At 41.2% G+C, this 18,694-nt stretch overlaps 1 protein-coding gene across 1 annotated transcript in view; it reads right to left on the bottom strand.

The window, feature by feature from the left end:
* Positions 1-2,413: 2,413 nt before the first annotated feature.
* The window catches only part of ITPKB (inositol-trisphosphate 3-kinase B), a 116,004-nt gene continuing 99,723 nt past the window's right edge, over positions 2,414-18,694 (bottom strand). Inside the window, exons 5-8 of the mRNA XM_060245520.1 lie at positions 8,749-8,953; positions 8,137-8,238; positions 6,446-6,517; positions 2,414-6,030 (exon numbers count right to left, since the gene is read on the bottom strand). Of these exons, the coding sequence (XP_060101503.1) occupies positions 5,815-6,030; positions 6,446-6,517; positions 8,137-8,238; positions 8,749-8,953 (595 nt within the window). The 3' untranslated portion in view covers positions 2,414-5,814. The remainder of the gene's footprint in view (positions 6,031-6,445; positions 6,518-8,136; positions 8,239-8,748; positions 8,954-18,694) is intronic.

Here is an 18,694-nt window from a genome sequence, read left to right as displayed (position 1 = left end):
CGGGCTGTGAAGTTACCTCCAAGGTAAAGTACCTAGGGGTGGCGATAACAATGAAAAACATTGATCTGTTTAAAAATAATTATGAGAAGTTATGGCATAAAATGGATGACGATATGCTAAAATGGAACAAGCTTAATTTGTCATTGCTGGGCACAATAGCTGCAATAAAAATGAATATTTTACCAAGGATAATGTATTTGTTTCTAACTATTCCTATTGTGAAGGATGCCAAACAATTTGATAAATGGCGTAGGAAAATTTCAGAATTTGTGTGGGCCGGGAAGAAGCCAAGGATTAAAATGAAAATTCTGTCAGATGCAAAAGAGAGAGGCGGATTTCAACTACCAGATTTAAAATTGTATCATGAAGCAGTTTGTTTAGTATGGATGAAAGAATGGATAACATTGTTAAACAAAAAACTTTTAGTGTTGGAAGGTCACGGAAATAAATTTGACTGGCACGCATATTTATATTATGGAAAAAAGAGGATGGATGGTCTTTTCTCTCACCATTATATAAGAAGCAACCTATTAAATACATGGATAAAATATAAGAAATATGGAGATGAGAGAAGACCTTTATGGATAGTGCCAGCTGAAGTGATAAAGATAACGGCTAAGACAGGCAAAGGAAAGTGGCTGTCATATAATCAATTATTAAAAATACAAAGTGGGAAAATAGAACTGAAAAGTGCTGAAGAACTGAGTCATAAATATGATTGGTTTCAAATGCAACAAATAAAAAGCTTGGTGGAGAATGATATCAAAACTGAAGGAATAAGGAAAGAACAAACAGAAATGGAAAAAGTTCTGCTTGGACACAATGAGAAACTAATTTCAAAAGTATACAAATTACTTTTACAATGGTCTACAGAAGATGAAGTAGTGAAATCTCAAATGATAAAATGGGCAATTAATGTAAATAAAGAAATAAAGATGGAATCTTGGGAATATTTGTGGAAGAACTCTATGAAACTCGGAACATGTCAAAGTATTAAAGAAAACTGTTTTAAGATGATGTATAGATGGTACATGACTCCTAAAAAATTAGCAAAGATGAATAACAAGATGCCAGATAGGTGTTGGAAATGTAAAAAGCATGAAGGTTTTTTCTACCATATGTGGTGGACTTGTGAAAGAGCTAAAATGTTTTGGCAGATGATCCAGCAAGAGATGTCTAATATCTTGGGATATGAGTTTAACAAAGTTGCAAAGACTTTTCTGTTGGGATTACAAATGGAAAAATTTCCAAAAGAAGATAGAACTTTAATCTGGTACTTGCTCTCAGCTGCTAGGACATTGTATGCACAGTTGTGGAAGCAAGAAAAAATACCAGAGAAATGGGATTGGCTTATAAAAGTTATGTCATGGAGTGAAATGGACAAATTAACAAGAATATTAAGAGACTATTATTTAGCAGTTTTTAAGATGGAGTGGAAGAAGTTCAGAAGATACGTAGAAAAAGAGTGGAAAATAAAAGGACATTGGACAGTCTTTGATAATGATTAAGTTTTTAAAAACAAGAATACAACTTTTGGTTTTTTAATAGTTAAGGGTACCTTTAATATTTGTTTTTCTTTAAGTAAATAACACTGGCGGGGGTCAAGGAATGGGGGGAGGGGTGGGAGAAAAAGTAAGATATGGGGTAGATAAATCTTTCCTTTTTTAAGTTGTAAGATATAGATATAGATTTGCTACCAATAAAATTGTTTATTGAGAAAAAAAAGAAAGTGACTGTAACGCAGAAGCCTTTGCCAGGAAAAATGTGGCAAATCTATTGTTTTTGTTGATTATGAAAATAAAGAGAGTTAAAACAAAAAAGCCTTGAATATCCCTAAATTGTAATCAATGTGAAATTAAACAATCATGGCTAGTGAACACATTACAAAGTGCACCCCAGTTCTCTCAGACATGTCTAGAGTTCTGTGTTTGGAATTTAATTCCCAGGCATATACAGGCCCTATTCAGATCAGGGATCAGGTTTCCCTCATGCATCTTCCTCAAACTGGGATGGCCCCAGGGAGCTGCAATTTACATGCCAGGTGACATGCAAGTTTCTCCAGAGGGAAAATAGCAGCTCCCTGGGGATGTTTTGGTCAGGAAAATGGCTTAAGTTCCCATGACTCACATGCCCAGCCTCTACCTGCACCCAGGAATCAAATTCTAAGCATGGAACTCCCAAAGCACCACTCTTCAATGGGAGCCATGAGGAATTTATAACCTGTGAAGCTGCCCTTAAAATTCCAAAATCTTGTCTCCCCAAAATATAGTTCAAGTTTTTAAATGTGATTTCTATCTGCTGTACTTTCAGGTTCCACTCTTCCCATATAGACCAATTTCATTTTATCTTGTTTCCCAGGTAGCTCTAATTGACAGCAATGTAAATGGACAATGACAGCACATCACACAAGCGACCCTTTTGTATGCCTTTATTTTGAATTATTTGACTTATAGGCACTGTGCATTGGTGGTTTTTATAATTCTGCAACTTCTTTGTGTCATTGCTAATCAGGGAGAAATCAGGAGGGGAGAAACTACCTCACAGCAACAGTTCCAGCCTCCAGGAAGGTCAAAAGACATCTGGAGAAACAGTTCACTTCTTTTAAAGCAACAAAGCAAGGAATCTTGTTTTACAAACTGGCTTAACAAAAAAAATGTTAAAGTGTATAGTAGAAGCAATTTAAAAGCTAAATACAGTTTTAAAATGATCTACATGTTTGCTGCTTCAAGGACTTTTTACCTTCCACAAAGGTGGTAAAAAAAAAATTTAAAACTAAACTTTTAAAAAATTCCATGCATTAAGACTTAGTGTTCTATGCAACTTTTAAAAAACAACGGCAATAAATAGAACTTTTAAAAACCCAACCAAAACACTTTTCCACGACACTAATGGAACAGCGACTAGTTCATAAGGCACTTCCACAAAGGCTATTATTAAACAACACAGGAAGCCTGAAGCTGACCAGAGCAGCTATTTACAACAGCACTGAGGAATAACAGATAGGAGCTCAGCCAGATATTAACAGAGGAACTCGCAGAAGGGCTGAGTCTTTGTGCAAGGCTTGAGCAGGGACTGCATGCCAGTTAGTGACCAATGGCATCTCCCACCACACTGGTGACAGAGACTCTTGCTGCAAGGGCAGAAGCTATGGCCATCCCATTGCAAGGACAGCATCACTACAAGGAAGATGAGTAACAGCATGTTTTAGAGGTATATGGTATGTATCATGAACTGACAAAAAAAGTTGAAAGATATCAGAATTGGAGCCAGCCAGAAAACCAGATCAGGATCATTTGTAAGCTAAACTCAACACAGCCCTGTCCTCTGCAGGGTTTCTGCAGTGCTCACTTTCCTTGAGAAATTCAAACACATGAGGAGCCTTTCCCCTCCCTGCAGTTCTGTTGGCTACAGTTCTGATGCAAGTAAACTGCTTAGTTCATATGTTCCAGGAAGTTATAAAATAGCTTCCATCCTCAACTAAAGAGGCAAATGTTTTCACAAGACTACAAGTGGCAGAGATGTCATTCATGTGTGTGGCCAAACTTAGAGCCAAATCAGATGTGCCCATTTCAGTAAGCAGTATCGGGCACATAATTATCAGGCATATGTGGGCCTAATTTGGATTGGGACTGTGGCATGAGGTGAGGGTGGTGTTTAAGCCCCCCCCCCATGCCATTTTCCTGAGCTGACATGGCCTTAGGGAGTTGCTAGGGGAACTTGCCTTGTTAGGGGAACTGGCATGTGCAAATTGTAGTTCCCCAAGAAAGGCTTTAGCCCTCTCTCACCTTGTCGCATAGTCCCAGTCCAAACTAGGGTTTTGTGTGCTTGATGTTTGAAACAATCCAGGAATATTGTAAACAGGCATGCCTGATTTAGCCATGAGAAAGGCAAACAGATAGATTACAATTATGTTCAGGGACTGAAGGGAGAGCCTTAAATCAGTCGTGCATTACCAAGTAGAGGTGTGCATTCAGTTAAATCTGAGTAGAATTTTTTTTAAAAAAAAAAATTTCCATATCAGTATTTTTTGGATATTCTTTCAGCTAGACAAAGATTTAGCTATTCAACGAGTCTGAACCACAATATTTGAAATTATTTGGGAATTTTTGGGACCACCAGATAGTCAAAGTTAAAGGATGTTTTAAGAGATTGTAGTCCTTTTAAATGCCTTCCTTATCAGCTGTCTCATTTGAATACCACTTGGAGAGGGTATTTAAAGGGATCGCAAGCCCTTTAAATGCTTTTGAAGTTCACTCTCAGAGTTGCAGCTTGGAGAACCATTTAAAAGGATCACAATGCCTTTAAACAGCTTCCCCCCCTCTCCATTGAAACTTATGGAGGATGGGGGCACTTTCTTTGGTCCAATCTTTTTGAAACTGGGGGTTTGAAGAGAAGCATCAGTGACTATGCTGAAAACTTGGAGCCTCTACTTCAAAAAACAGCCCCCCACTCCAAGCTCCAGATACCCCTTGGATTGATTCTCCATTATACTCTATGGGGACCATTGATTAAAACAGTCCCCCCTCCAAGAATATCATGGTGCAAGAAAATCAAATCAAATCAGAATTTCCCCCCCAAAAATCACAAATTTGAATACTATACCAGCATTTGGGATTCAAGAATATCAGAAAATACCGATATTTGTTGGGTTCAATATACCCCAAACCCCAAAATACCTATTTTTTTGCACACCCCTATTACCAAAGGAGATCACAGCTCTTTTCCTTTCCATGTTTCTTGCAGATGTATGACAGTTATGTATTTCACCATTCTAGAATTATGCTTGCAAATATAAATGCTCTTTTTAGGCCTAGTTAACACTACTCAGAGATGTGAAAATTGGAATGTTTTGCAAAAGTTCACCTTAGAAATGCTAACTGTTCCTAAAGGGCCTGCAATGCTAACTGAGGCATTTGAATGATGATAGCTACAGCCCTCCCCACTCCACTGACATGCTCCTTGGCTGCCCCCAAGCAATGGAAGTTTAGAGCATAGGATCTTGCCCTGCAAGGCCAAATCCACCTCAACAATTACATGGTTGCACCAAGTTAAATGGGAACCATGGAAAGCTTTACAATCCACACAGCCACTCAAAAACTGCCTAAGCTGACTAGAAATGGCTAAATATATATTGACCTGATATTATTTCTAAAGGTGCTTACAGTCAGCTTTCTAGGTTTAAAGTAGTAAATACATTGCTGCATTGCTGACATTCAGAAACGCTATCTGCCTTTCTCTTGAATTTTTCCCTCTTAAGGTCTGGACTCAAAAGTCTTATGTATTTAGGAGCTTTCCAAGAAGAACGAACTCCTATGATCCACACAAAACATACAATTTGAAGATATATTGTCAACAATTATGTTCCAAATCTACCAGCTTTGGACACAAGAGGGCAGCAAATACCTACAAATATATCTAGCTTTCAAAATGGACCTGGCAGCTTGATAAAATTATAACATTAGGGCACCTTCTTCATTCAGCTCAGTATGGGGAGAGCTGTATAAAGCCTTACATTAAAGAGCTTTCTGTATTAAAACATGTGGGACAGCAGCCAGTTAGTCTACTGTGGGAAAGTTATGCTGGAATCTAAATGCAAAACCTGAAGGAGCAAGTCTTTTCTATCTGCTTCCATCCCCCAAGTTTCATGTTCAGCATTCATTCTGGCATGGAACTAATGTATTTACACATTAAATAGAAGGGTTTCTAACTTTAAGACTGGAAAGGAGAGGGCAGGAGAAAGTGTCTTGTAGTGCAGTTCAGAAAGTCAGTATGAAGGGCTGGGTTCTGGATAGTGGTAGAGTTGGACTTTTGGCTTTAATGCAAGTCTTTGCTTTGAGCCAGCTCTGTTAGGATCTCAATGAGGTTGTCCAGTCCCCAGAGGTAGCCATCCTCCCTGTTCCCTTCTACCCAGGGCACATTGTGCTGAAGGACTTGTCCCTCTGGAAGTGGTGTGGTTTTTCCAAAATCTATCATCCACACTTTGGCTTGTTCCCTCTTGTCATGAATGAAGAGAAGGGAACTCCCAATGACCTGCAAAAGGAAACACAAAAATATTGCAATGGTTATACTCTCTTATAGCTCTGCAGGCCCCTAAGATGTAAGAACAACATCAGGGGATCAGAAACATAGACAAATGTTTGTCAAGAACAAGATGAAATCTGGCATCATTCCCTCCCCCCCGCTTCTAAGAAAAGAAACATCCCTCAATTTGGATTAGAAGCCGGAAAAGCAGATATTAAACATTCAGTTCAAACAACAGTTTTAAGCTAGTTAAAATGAATTCTGAAAACCAAATGTCAGCCCTCCTTCCCCAATACCTCTAAAAAAGGTATGCTCTGGATCTCCAAAGATGAGAAGCTCCATCAGGGTGGAGCAGGTAATGAAAATGTCTGTGCTGTCAGTTAGTCAGGGATGTCAGGGATCACAGAAAGGTGGGCATTTTTACCTCATGGCACTTAAAGAATGGCGATGTTTCCAAAGTGGCACGTATCCCCTTCATCCGGTTAAGGTAACTATTCTGAAATTGAAAGAAAAGAATACTTAAAAGCCCTTGCGTGCCCCACAAACAGGCATTGGCCTTGTTAGTTGAGGCTTGGGGCTGAGAGTTCTCAAGAGAGCTCAGGAATAAAGAGTTGTGAACGTCATGGAAAAACAGATCAAGTTGTCAAGTGCTCCCCTTTTCGGATTAGAAACTGGACAAGCAGAACTCCAGGATTCTCCCAAGCGCAAATGCTAATGATTTACGAAAAGCTTCATAATGAAGGAAGTGATTATGGCAGCAGCAACTGACACAAGTGTAGAGAATGACAAGATGCCACTCTAGTGTGCTCTGCATGGCATATACCCCCCTTTCCTATAGCTTGGTGTGGTTTTGCCTGGACCCTACTGAGCCAGGAACTAAATGGCACTGAAGAGGCAAGCAGGAATGCAGGATCACAAACCCTCCTGCTCTTGACCAGCTGTCTCATTGGCAGCACCTGAGGCACAGGTTGGCCATCCATGGCTTTAAGAGTCTGGATTAAGAGAACCCTTCAGCCATGTTTTTATTCAACTTTATCATTTCTATAATAAGCTTCCCATGAGTTGCCAGCTACTGTAAACCATCTCAGTGAGTCTGTAATTGGGAAAGAGCTATTAGTTAGAGGCTATATATAGTAGGATCTAACAATTGAGCTCTTTTATCCAATTGGACAGCTTGCAGAGTTAATGCAAAATTATGCTTGTGTTTCACCAGGAAATAAGGAAGTAGGAACAACTAGAAATATGTAAATTGTTGGAGTGAGCAACTCAGCATGTCTGGACATTGGGGGGGGCACTATATCACTCTATGTATGTAATAGATGTTATCTCTTTGAATAGGATGCCTCTCTTTGTCTTACCCTCCCACCTCACAGGGTATCTGTTGTGGGGGGAGAAGATATAGGAGATTGTAAGCAGCTCTGAGACTCTGATTCAGAGAGAAGGGCGGGGTATAAATCTGCAATTCTTCTTACCCTGGGAGCTGCTCCCTGACTCCTCCATTTTCACATGGCCTTCTGTGAAGACACATTTCTCTGCACGTCTCTCCTGTAGAGACTGCCGTCATATTCCCACACACACGACGCCAGAAAAGCTGGCCATTTGTGATAGGGAAAGTACTCTTTCAATTAGACTTCTTTCTCTCTCCTTTCAACTGCATCCCGAATGTGAACAAGATCTACTTGAATAAATGTAAGTTTACCTTTTACTTATTGGGAGATTTATTTACTGCACTCATTATCATGCTTCTATGACTTGGCAAACTCTGCTATAATAACCAAAAATCCCAATATAAGCAACCCTGAAAAGTATGAATCCCTCTCTTTGCATGTCACCATCTCCAGCCGCTACAACACAGTTGCTGTTTAAGCCCTTTCTGCCCGAAGTCCACTTCATCCTTACTTCTAACCAATGATATGATCATTGAAACAATCACAGGCTACTGTATTCTTCATACTCTGGAACTCACAAAGAGTTGCATCATTCCTTAGGCAAATTTATGTTTCTCAATCTACTACCTTGCCTTCTTGGAGAAAAAGGACATATTAGCCCAAGGTCATGGATATTAATTTAACCCAGAACAAAAAAACCCTGACAAAACATACTATTATGACTCACCAGAATATTACAGTTTCCTTTGGTAAATTCTTTGAAGGCTTCCATGACCTGTTCTTTTGTCCTGGTCTTCTTAAAATCCCTGTTCACAGTGCCATCTTCTTTCTTTCAAAATCAATAATAAACAGTAAGGTCTTTACTGAGATGAATGACCATAGTTTAAACAAAACAAACACCCACAGGAATGGATTGGATGGTTTTCTGAGTGCCTACAGAAGATGGAGAAACCAGGTTTTTTCTGTCTTACTGTTTTTGAACACAATGCATTTTCTTAGCACTCACTCATAAAACTGGGAGAGAACTCAAAACATGGTGGCCTTATACAGAATCAGCTTATTGATCTTTCTAGCTACGGTCTACTTTGGCTGACAGTTTCTTGACCCTCCAAAGACCTTTTTCAGCCCAAGATCCACAGTATTGCCAGCATATATTTATCCATGCAGGCACCCTTTTCATGCATGGTTCCCTGTTCAGCAGGATATATCTACTCAGGGTCTGATTCCATACACCTGTTGCTGCAAATGTGTGGCTTTAAGGGGGAAACCTCTGACATTCCCAAGCACTGTGTCTCTGTGCTAGACTACAATTTTCTCCATAAAGCTTCATCAGGCTCACCTTTATTCCTTCAATTCTGAACCCTAGAGTTGCTGTAGAGCTTATGGTTTCCCTCCACTGCATGTATCGGGGCTTAGTTACTGCATGCTGAGCATTCTCCTCTTCAGTTGGAGCCTCAGGGTCTACTTCAATCATCTTTTGATACATGTCCTTCCGTAAACTTGGCTTCTTTCTAGCCTTTGTTAGTTCCTCCTCCAAGTAGGTTCTGCAAGAACAACACAAGTTATCAATACCACCTTCTGTAACTGGTCCATTAACTCTCAAGTACATGCATCTGGTAATACTTGAAACAACCTCCACATACACTACCCATTTGTACATCTAGTGCAACTGGAAATTATAACATTTTGTACTGTGGATTTGGGGCACCATATTGTAACTACTCAACGAACTCCCAAGCTAAGAAGACCTTTGATTATATGGCAGTTTCACTGTAAAACTCAAAAACAAAGTTGCTTTATCTCAGCACTTGGCTACAATACTGCACCTGATGTTCTGCTCAATCTTCTGTTATAATCTACTGTGTCTCCTTCCGTCCCACACATGCTGTTTTGCATGTCCTTCAAAGACCCAACTGCTGCTGAACTTAATATAGCGCTAAAACCAGTGTTTTTCTAGGACACAGCTTCTGATGAGGGTGTACCAGTTTGTTCCAGTGGAGTATCCCAAAAGGAACATTTGCTCTCTCTGATGGAAGCCAGCAAAGCAAGTGTGGGAATACTTCACAGATTGGAAGTGGTCTTGGCAGTTCATTCTTGCTGATCTGTTCTCTTAGGAACAGTTCACATGCTCAAAAATCAGCTCCACATAATGCATCTGAAGTCACTAATGGGCATGGATCCCTTCACAAAGAATGTAATAATGAGCCCATCCATGAATACAGAGAGTCCCATGGCACAGAGTGATAAAGCTGCAGTACTGCAGTCCTAAGTTCTGCTCACGACCTGAGTTTGATCCAGGCAGAAGCTGGGTTCAGGTAGCTGGCTCAAGGTTGACTCAGCCTTCCATCCTTCTGAGGTCGGTAAAATGAGTACCCAGGTTGCTGGGGGGAAGTGTGGATGACTGGGGAAGGCAATGGCAAACCACCCCATGAAAACATTTTGAAAGCAACATCACCCCAGAGTTGGAAACGACTGGTGCTTGCACAGGGGACTACCTTTACCATGAATATCCATGAATACAGCTGCAGCAACCTCCATAACCATGTTGCTTTTGTTAAAAAAAGTACCATATGGTAAAAATTGGCAGGTTCAACCCCACAACCTGTCAACAAAAAATGATAGCTGCCAATCTTTCCACCTTTTTCCTCCCCTCCCCCAGCAGTCATTTCCAGTTCCAGGGAAGTCTACCCACAGCCATGCAGGTCAGGAAGTTGTAGAGGAAAGGGAAATTTGGTGATATTGCTCCCTCTTGTCTCTTCTGTGAGCCAAGCCATTCCCCTTCCCACTGCAGCCTCCTGAACCACAAGGTTATTACTCCAGATGGATCAGATGCCATCCTGCAAATAAACTTTCCCATGGACAGAAATGGCTGCTGGAGAAGGCTGGGAAGATCAGCAGTCCTTGTGCTGGATCCACCCCAGCACCAGGACAGATCTGTGCTTGGCTGGTTCACCTACTGATCTCCAAACAATCCCACAAAAGCACAGAAGGCTCTAGGCATGTGGTATAAAGCCAATATTGAACACAATGACTGGTCCTTCATATATATAGACTGGCCTTGGCTCTGAAAACCTGAAAAGCATCCACATAAACACATTCTCCTGCCAGCTGAAGTCATTCAAGTATACATAGCTAAGTTCAGGGCTTGTTTTGAGCAGGAATGCAGTTCTGGCTGGTTTGGCCAGGGCTCTGGCACGAAAAAAGGGTCTCCAGCAGAGGGAAGGCACTAGGCAGCCACACGCTCCTAGACCATGTGATCCTTCCTCTCTGCCACCTTCAGCCTCCAACGAGCTTGCAAAGAGAGCAAGAGACATGAAACTGCCCATAAGCACCCCCTCCTGGAAGAAGCTGGGCCTGCCGCTGCCTGCGGCTCTCTCTCGCCAGCCATGTTGGGGAGGGGGGGGACAAGGTCTCTCACTGGGCTGTTTGAGAATACATATCCATGAAATGCAGTTGATGGCACTGTACTGTTTTGTGTCAATGTGTGGAAAGTAACCCACAGAATGGGTGATGTCAGGGTGTGTGGCCTAATATGCAAACGAGTTCCTGCTGAGCTTTTTCTACAAAAAAATCTCTGGCCAAGTTCCAAACACACAAAAGTATTCCATGTATATGTATTTAGATAAAAGTGCACATGGCCTCTTTTAAACCAGATGAAACTTCTGTTCTAGGAATTTAGCATTTAACATGAAATATAGCATAACTTTTTTTAAAAGTCATTTTTCACTTATGTTAAGAACAGTTCCCGAGGACATTAATGGCAGAGCAGCTTTACATGCTACTGAGTGCTTTCCATGGAAGCTTATGAAGAAAACATGGGATGTGAATGCTAGCATAGGGCCCCAGAATGTGCACCAAATGCCTAGGGTTTAAATCTCCCTTCAGTCACAAGCTCATTAAGATGACCTTAGATAAACCACCTAACCTTGGTTGCAGCCACCCCCTTCATTCAGCAATGCTAAAACATCAATGCCTTATAGTACAGAAAGACAGACAACTGGCTGAATTTGGGAACACTAGCACCTCCTGGTTGATGGGATTCTTACAAGGAAAGCTGCACTAGCTAAACTTGGGTTTGGCCAAGGTGATTCTTCAAGTGACAAAGCACTTAAGCCTTGGAGTGTGCACTCTTCATGCAAATTTTAAACATGCTGGTGAACTGTGGACATTTTCATGTTGGTTTTTAAAGGATATGGAGGAATGATACGGACTTCACCCTGCCTTACAGTGTTGCTGTAGAGATTGTTGAGATATATTGTATGTGAAGCATTTTAAATGTCCATATCACTATATAAATGCTAATTAACTGTATTACCACCACCTGGCTTTGGCATACCTGATATGCACACCTGGGCAATCCTTTTCTGTGGGGTAAGTTCCTCCACAATTTAGAGGAGGGACAGAGTATTTTAAATTGTGGAGTTTGACATAGCTCAAGGCCCAGACTGGCACAGCCAAGTTATGTGTGCACTTTCGTTACCTTCATTCTGTTTGATGTATCATGTTCCACCCTGTTCCCCATTTTTAGACAATTCTCTGTTTCCTTTAGGGCTTCTATATTAAAATTGCATCATATGTAGCAGAGTTACTTTAAGGCAGTCATGTTGTTTGTGACCCACAGTTCTAGTTTTCTGGCATAAAATTATTAACTTGTGTTAGATACATGATCATGATTTGTGAGCAGAAAATGCTGCAAGCAGGAAAAGAGACATCCATATATATACTAATAAGGCTAAGATTAATGTAAAAGATAAGAAAAAAGTTATTGCAGAATGTGTTAAATCATATTTAGCTGCCATTCTTTTGTATGATCTTTTGAAGATTCTATCCCACCTTTCTATGTTCGTCCCTATTTATATATGCACTTGCTAAAAGCTCTTCCTGGAAAGAGAAATAACCTTCTATTTGACTATTAAGTGAATAGATGCAGCTTAGAATCTTTTCCTTTTGAACTGTTAAATATTTTTGCTAACCTCCTGCAAGGACAAAGTGCCAGCTCAAAAACTGCTGGGTTATAATACCCTAAAAATATAATAGCTCATGATCTGACACATAACCTTTATACTTCTGTCGAGAAATCTTTTTTTATCCTATTCATTCATGCATCTTTCACTGTGTTGAAAGAATTCCAGTTTCAAAAAAAGCACACATGCACATAAGGCCTTGAGAAGCCTAGACAGGCTCTTTTGTGTACGGGCGGGGGTGGGGGGAGACCAGGTATTTGAAAAATACATGAGCACAGATTTATTGATTTGCTTACTTCAATTATACCCTGCTTTTCTTCCTAATGAGGACCCAAAGAGGCTTACATCATTCTCCACTCCTCCATTTTATCCTCACAATAACCTTGCGAGGTAGGTTAGGCTGAAAGTGTGTGATGGGTCCATGGTCACCCAGCAAGCTTCCATGGCAGAATGAGGATTTGAACCTGGGACTTAGATCTTAGCTTGAAACTCTAATCCAGATCTTAGCTTGAAACTCTAATCACTACACCACACTGGTTCTCACAGTACAATTGGGTTGGAATAGTTTGAACTGGGATACCAAACTGCCAATTCTTTCATGATTTTATACATTTGAAATGGCTACTTAGATTGAAGAGCATTAAAGCTAACTGTAAGACATAAAAATATGACTTATCACTCATACATAGCAGTTGTATGCCTGGAACTTTGGGTATAACTTGTACCCTAAATTGTTCCCTGCTTGTACATATTTTTAAGGGGAAAGCCACATTCATATGGTTGATCTTCATAACTGATTGCTGTTCCATACTCTGGAACCCTTTCCAGGTACAGAAGTAGTTTATATGAAGTGACCCACTTCATAGTTAATGTCTGCACAATCCAGTGGAACAAAGCTACTGGCTCAGTTCACTTTTACAGCTCATTTGGAGGAAAGGCAGCAAAGACTTTGAAGGCTAGGCATTTTCCCATTTGGCCACAAGAGGTCTCTGCAGTTTGGTGTAGTGGTTAAGTGTGCGGACTCTTATCTGGGAGAACCGGGTTTGATTCCCCAGTCCTCCACTTGCACCTGCTGGAATGGCCTTGGGTCAGCCATAGCTCTGGCAGAGGTTGTCCTTGAAAGGGCAGCTGCTGTGAGAGCCCTCTCCAGCCCCACCCACCTCACAGGGTGTCTGTTGTGGGGGAGGAAGGTAAAGGAGATTGTAAGCCGCTCTGAGACTCTTTGGAATGGAGGGCGGGATATAAATCCAGTATCTTAACAGCCAACAGTTCCAGCTGTATGCAATGCTAGGTGGGCAACTCCTCGCTCAGGAGACATTAGAGAGCGCACAGGTCAAACTATATAATACCACAGTGATTTTTGTCCCTTATCAGTAACTCCTCTCCCCATATCTGTGTGTTTCATGTGATTATGTGTTCATATTTTTGCATATTTTATATTGTTTTTTACTTAATCATTGTAAATGTTTTGTACGTATTTGTATTTTGAATGCTTTTTCATGTCTGAAATGATTCAATGCTTTGTTTTAATGTCTGCTGCCTTGAGGGCCTTGAATAAGGTGGAAAGATGGCATAGAAATATTTTAAATAAATAATAAAAACAATTTCATTCTGGCTTGATAGCTGTTTAAAGACCCTTAAGTCACAAAACACACGCACAACCATAATCTCTGAAAGATCTGTGAAAGGTACTCAGCATTCAGCAAAGCGTTCATGTCTTAGGTTGGGAAGACTGAATCATTGGCTACCTTGAATTGTCTAGATAGAGAAGAGTAGAGTCAGAGCAGTCTTGCTGGATCAGGACCATTGAAGTAAAGCGTCCTGTTTCCAGTAATGGCCAGACAGTTGTTTCTGGGAGGTCCTTAAGCCAGGCAACTATCTTCTGTATTTTTTCTTAGCAACTGGTATGCAAAGGTACACTGCCTCTAAACATGGAGTTTAGTGATTGCAGCTGATAATAACTATCCTTCGTGAATTAGTCTAATCTTTTTAAAAGCCATCTCTGCATCTTATGGCAGTGAATTCCACAATTTCTGTAAAAAAGTACTTCCTTTTGTTAGTCCTGAACCTACTGTTAATCAAATTCATTCGGTGAGGCTGTATGTGTGAGTGTGTATATAAATATATGTTTAAAATAATATCACTGCATTTCCATCTTCCAAGCATCGCCAAAAAATGCTACATGAAAATATAGTAAACACCACTGGTGAGGTTTTTTTTTCCTTAAAAAGGCATGCAACCATGGTAACATAGTGGACTTATCCTATAGTAATCATTTCATTTTTAAATATCCTGTTTAATATGCTAAAGAGCCCCGTGGCTCAGAGTGTTAAAGCTGCAGTACTGCAGTCCTAAGCTCTGCTCACGACCCGAGTTCGATCCCTGGTGGAAGCTGGGTTTTCAGGTAGCCGGCTCGAGGTTGACTCAGCCTTCCATCCTTCTGATGTCAGTAAAATGAGTACCCAGCTTACTGGGGGGAAAGTGTAGATGACTGGGGAAGGCAATGGCAAACCACCCCGTAAAAAGTCTGCCATTAAAACATGAGAGCAACATCACCCCAGAGTCGAAAACAACTGGTGCTTGCACAGGGGACCATTCCTTTCCTTAATATGCTAATACATATGCTAATACTATACAGATAAGAAACAGGGGTTCTATAGGTTGCTGCCAAGTCAACCGAACTGCAAATTATCTTCTGGACAAGAATGTACTGGGTGGGGGGAGCACTGGTTAGCCCAGCTCAGAATGTTTTTGCATTTGTTTATGCAGTTAATTTGAACTCTGCTTCTCTTCAATGCTAGCAGAGTCCAAGTCAAAGAGACTTTTCCCTCACAAAGAATAAACTTATAGCACAGTGAATGTATTTATCCTAGAAATCAGAGAAGATAACTTGACATTCAGAGCCTCGCCTCAGGTAAAGTGCTTCACACAAACATGCATTTTAGTTGGGGTGTTTTCCCCTCCACCAAGCCCTTCATTTGACTTCCCTGCATTTAATTCAAGTATAAAACCATTGATCAGAATGCACTATTGCAAGATGGCTTTTTTCCACAGTTCATCACAATAGAGATCCGGAGAAATGGGGAAGATTGAAAGGAACTTTTAGAATTTAAGTTTTAACATGTGAAAATTTTCTTAAGGGTCAGAGGCACACTACAGTCTTAAGCAATCTGGAATGCCTGTGGATTTTCTAGATACTCTGCTTAAGGAGTAGCTTGAATGAGGGCTGCAGAGTACTTGCTCTGGTTCCTATACACCAGACTACCCCGCATATATGATAAACATATTTGTTGTTGTTCAGTCGCACAGTCGAGTCCGACTCTTTGCAACCCCATGGACAAAGTCACGCCAGGCCCGCCTGTCTTCTACCATCCTCTGAAGTCTGCTCAAATTTGTGTTTGTTACATCAGTAACGCTGTCCAGCCATCTCATCTTTTGCCATCCCCTTCTTTTGCCTTCTGTCTTTCCCAGCATCAGGATCTTCTCCAGGGAGTGCTCCCTTCTCATTTGGTGGCCAAAGTATTTGAGCTTCAGCATCTGACCTTCTAGGGAACGGTCAGGGTTGATTTCCCTTAGGACTGAGTGATGCTGGTACAGGATTCAGGATGAATCAGACAACTAGAGTGATGCTGGTAGAGAATTCAGGATGAATCAGACAGCCCTTACAAACAGGCAGGTCTTGCAGTGCCTCCTGAAGATCTCCAAAGAAAGGTCCCCTGTCACCACTGCAGGGAGCCCATTCCATACAGCTGGAGACAGGATGGGAAAGACCTGAGCTCTGGTTGATACCAAACAGGCCACCATAAGTAGTCACTTAATGACCGCAGTTGGTGTACAAGAACATATGGAGAGAGACAGTCCTTCAGATATGTCAGTCATAAAGATAGATCAAGATGGATAGCCATGTTAGTCTTGTCTGTAGCAGTGGAAAAGAGCAAGCGTCCAGCACCATCTAAAGACTAACAAAATTTGTGACTAGATATAATAATAATAATAATAATAATAATATTTTATTTTTATATCCCGCCCTCCCCGCTAGGCGGGCTCAGGGCGGCTAACAGACACGGGAGTCTCATGATTCACATTAAACAATAATAGACATGGGAGTCCCGTGATTCATAAAACATAACAACTTAAACATTAATTACAATAAATTATTTAAAATACATAAAAACATATAAACATAAGATATAAAAATAGGTGCTAAAATGATGTATTTAAGATGGCTAAGTGTCTATTCATTCATTAATCAGGTTCCGTCTTAGTTGCCACATGGTGACTCAAATGCTAACTGAAAAAGAAATGTTTTGCAAGCCCTGCGGAATTGGTTCAGGTCCCGCAGGGCTCGCACCATCTCTGGGAGGTCGTTCCACCAGCGAGGGGCTATCACCGAGAAGGCCTGCTCCCTAGTGGCCTTCAACCTAACTTCTCTTGGCCCAGGGATTGTTAATAAGTTCTGAGAACCAGACCTCAGTGCTCTCCGGGGTACATATGGGGAGAGGCGGTCCTTTAGGTAGGCAGGTCCTCGGCCATATAGGGCTTTAAAGGTAATAACCAGCACCTTATAGCGAACACGGTAGACAACCGGCAGCCAGTGCAGATTGCGCAGCCCAGGCCGTGCAGGCTCCCACCGTGGTAGTCCCTCCAGCAGCCTGGCCGCCGCGTTCTGGACTACCTGGAGTCTCCGTGTTCGGTACAAGGGCAGCCCCATGTAGAGGGCATTGCAGTAGTCTAACCTCGAAGTGACCGTTGCGTGGATCACAGTTGCCAGGTCGGTGCGTTCCAGGAAGGGGGCCAACTGCCTCGCCCTCTTGAGCTTTCATGAGTAAGTCCATCTGTCCTTATATCTTGGAGAGTGGAGTGATTTCAGATGTGACACTGGCAGGCAAATGACAATCATACATGAATGACAATAGCAGATGTAATTGGATTAGGTGTGATATGCAGAAGGGTACTAGGCATGGAGAAATCAGCATTGGTAATAAGACAGGAAACCTAGGTCTCAATTCAATCCAGGAGGATGCATTGTCTTGAGCTTTATTATCTGTTGCAATTCAGCAGTTTCTCTTTCTAATCTCCCTTTGAAACTCCTTCGTTAAAGAACTGCAGCTCTTAGATCAGCAACTAAATGTCCTGAATGGTTTTTGAATGTTGTGGTTTCAAATGTCAGACTTATGTCCATTTATTTTTTGTCATAGGAACTGGCCTGTTTGTCCAATGTAGAGGGTAGAAGGGCATTACTGACATGAGTTGGCATAAATCACATTAGAGGATGAGCAGGAAAATGAACCTGAGATAGTTATGGCTGATGTTGCTGGGTCTTCTGATGGTGTTGCTAGGATCTCTATGAGAGCAAAGTTGGCATCTTGGTTTGTTGCAGGCCTTGGTGCCAGAGTCCATGTTACTGTTAAGTAGTTTATAATTGTGGGTGAGAAGCTGTTTAGGTTAGTAGGTTGTTTGTAAGCAAAAAAAGATGTGTGTGAAGGAAGTCATTATCCATTGTGGTTATAGGTCATTAGGCTTGAGTTGTGACCACCAGTGGTCTTCTGTTGTGATTTTTTTTTTTGGCTTGTCTTGTAGCAAGCTGTTCCTGGATATAACTCTGGCCTTTCTAATAATCTTTCTCACCATATCAGGAGGATATTGTTGTTGTTTGCTGTAAATCCTTCAAGTGAGTATCTCTGTCTGAGGGCTTGGAGCAGATACAACTATAGCATAGGGCTTGGCTATAGACAATGGATTGTTTGATGTGGATGGAGTGCTAGCTAGGTCATAAAAGGGTTTAAAGATCCTAACCAAGACCTTGAATTGAACTTGGAAACAGTCTGGCAGCCAATGAAGCTGTTTCAAAATGGGGAACATATGTTCCCAGCATCTAGCCCCTGACAATGGTCAGGCTGCTGTATTCTGGACCAGTTGTAGTTTCTGGGTTGTCTTCAAAAACATGTGGCACTAATCCAACCATGAGTTACAGAAGCATAAATCAGTGTATCCAGATCAGCAGAGTCTAGGTAACAAGAAATCTGGTGAATCAAACAGCAAGGTAGGGTGCATGAGTATTACCAAGCTCTTAACCTGCTGTGAAAAAGACAACATCACTACATCTAGGACAAGTAGATTCAGTCCCTCTAGAATATATGCCTTCCCAACTGGTATTACCTCTGTCTTCCCAACTGGTATTACCTTCAGCTTCAGTTTGATCTGCATTACTCACCTGATCACAGCTTCAAAGCACCAGTTCAGAGTCAAGATGGACATATTTGGAAGCTCAGATAATTAAATATAGAGCTGGGTGTCATCTGCTTATTGCTGACACTCTAA

Source organism: Heteronotia binoei, chromosome 1 (genome assembly GCF_032191835.1).
Source record: "Heteronotia binoei isolate CCM8104 ecotype False Entrance Well chromosome 1, APGP_CSIRO_Hbin_v1, whole genome shotgun sequence".
Classification (NCBI taxonomy): Eukaryota; Metazoa; Chordata; class Lepidosauria; order Squamata; family Gekkonidae; genus Heteronotia; species Heteronotia binoei.
This window is presented reverse-complemented; position numbering and strand designations above follow the sequence as displayed.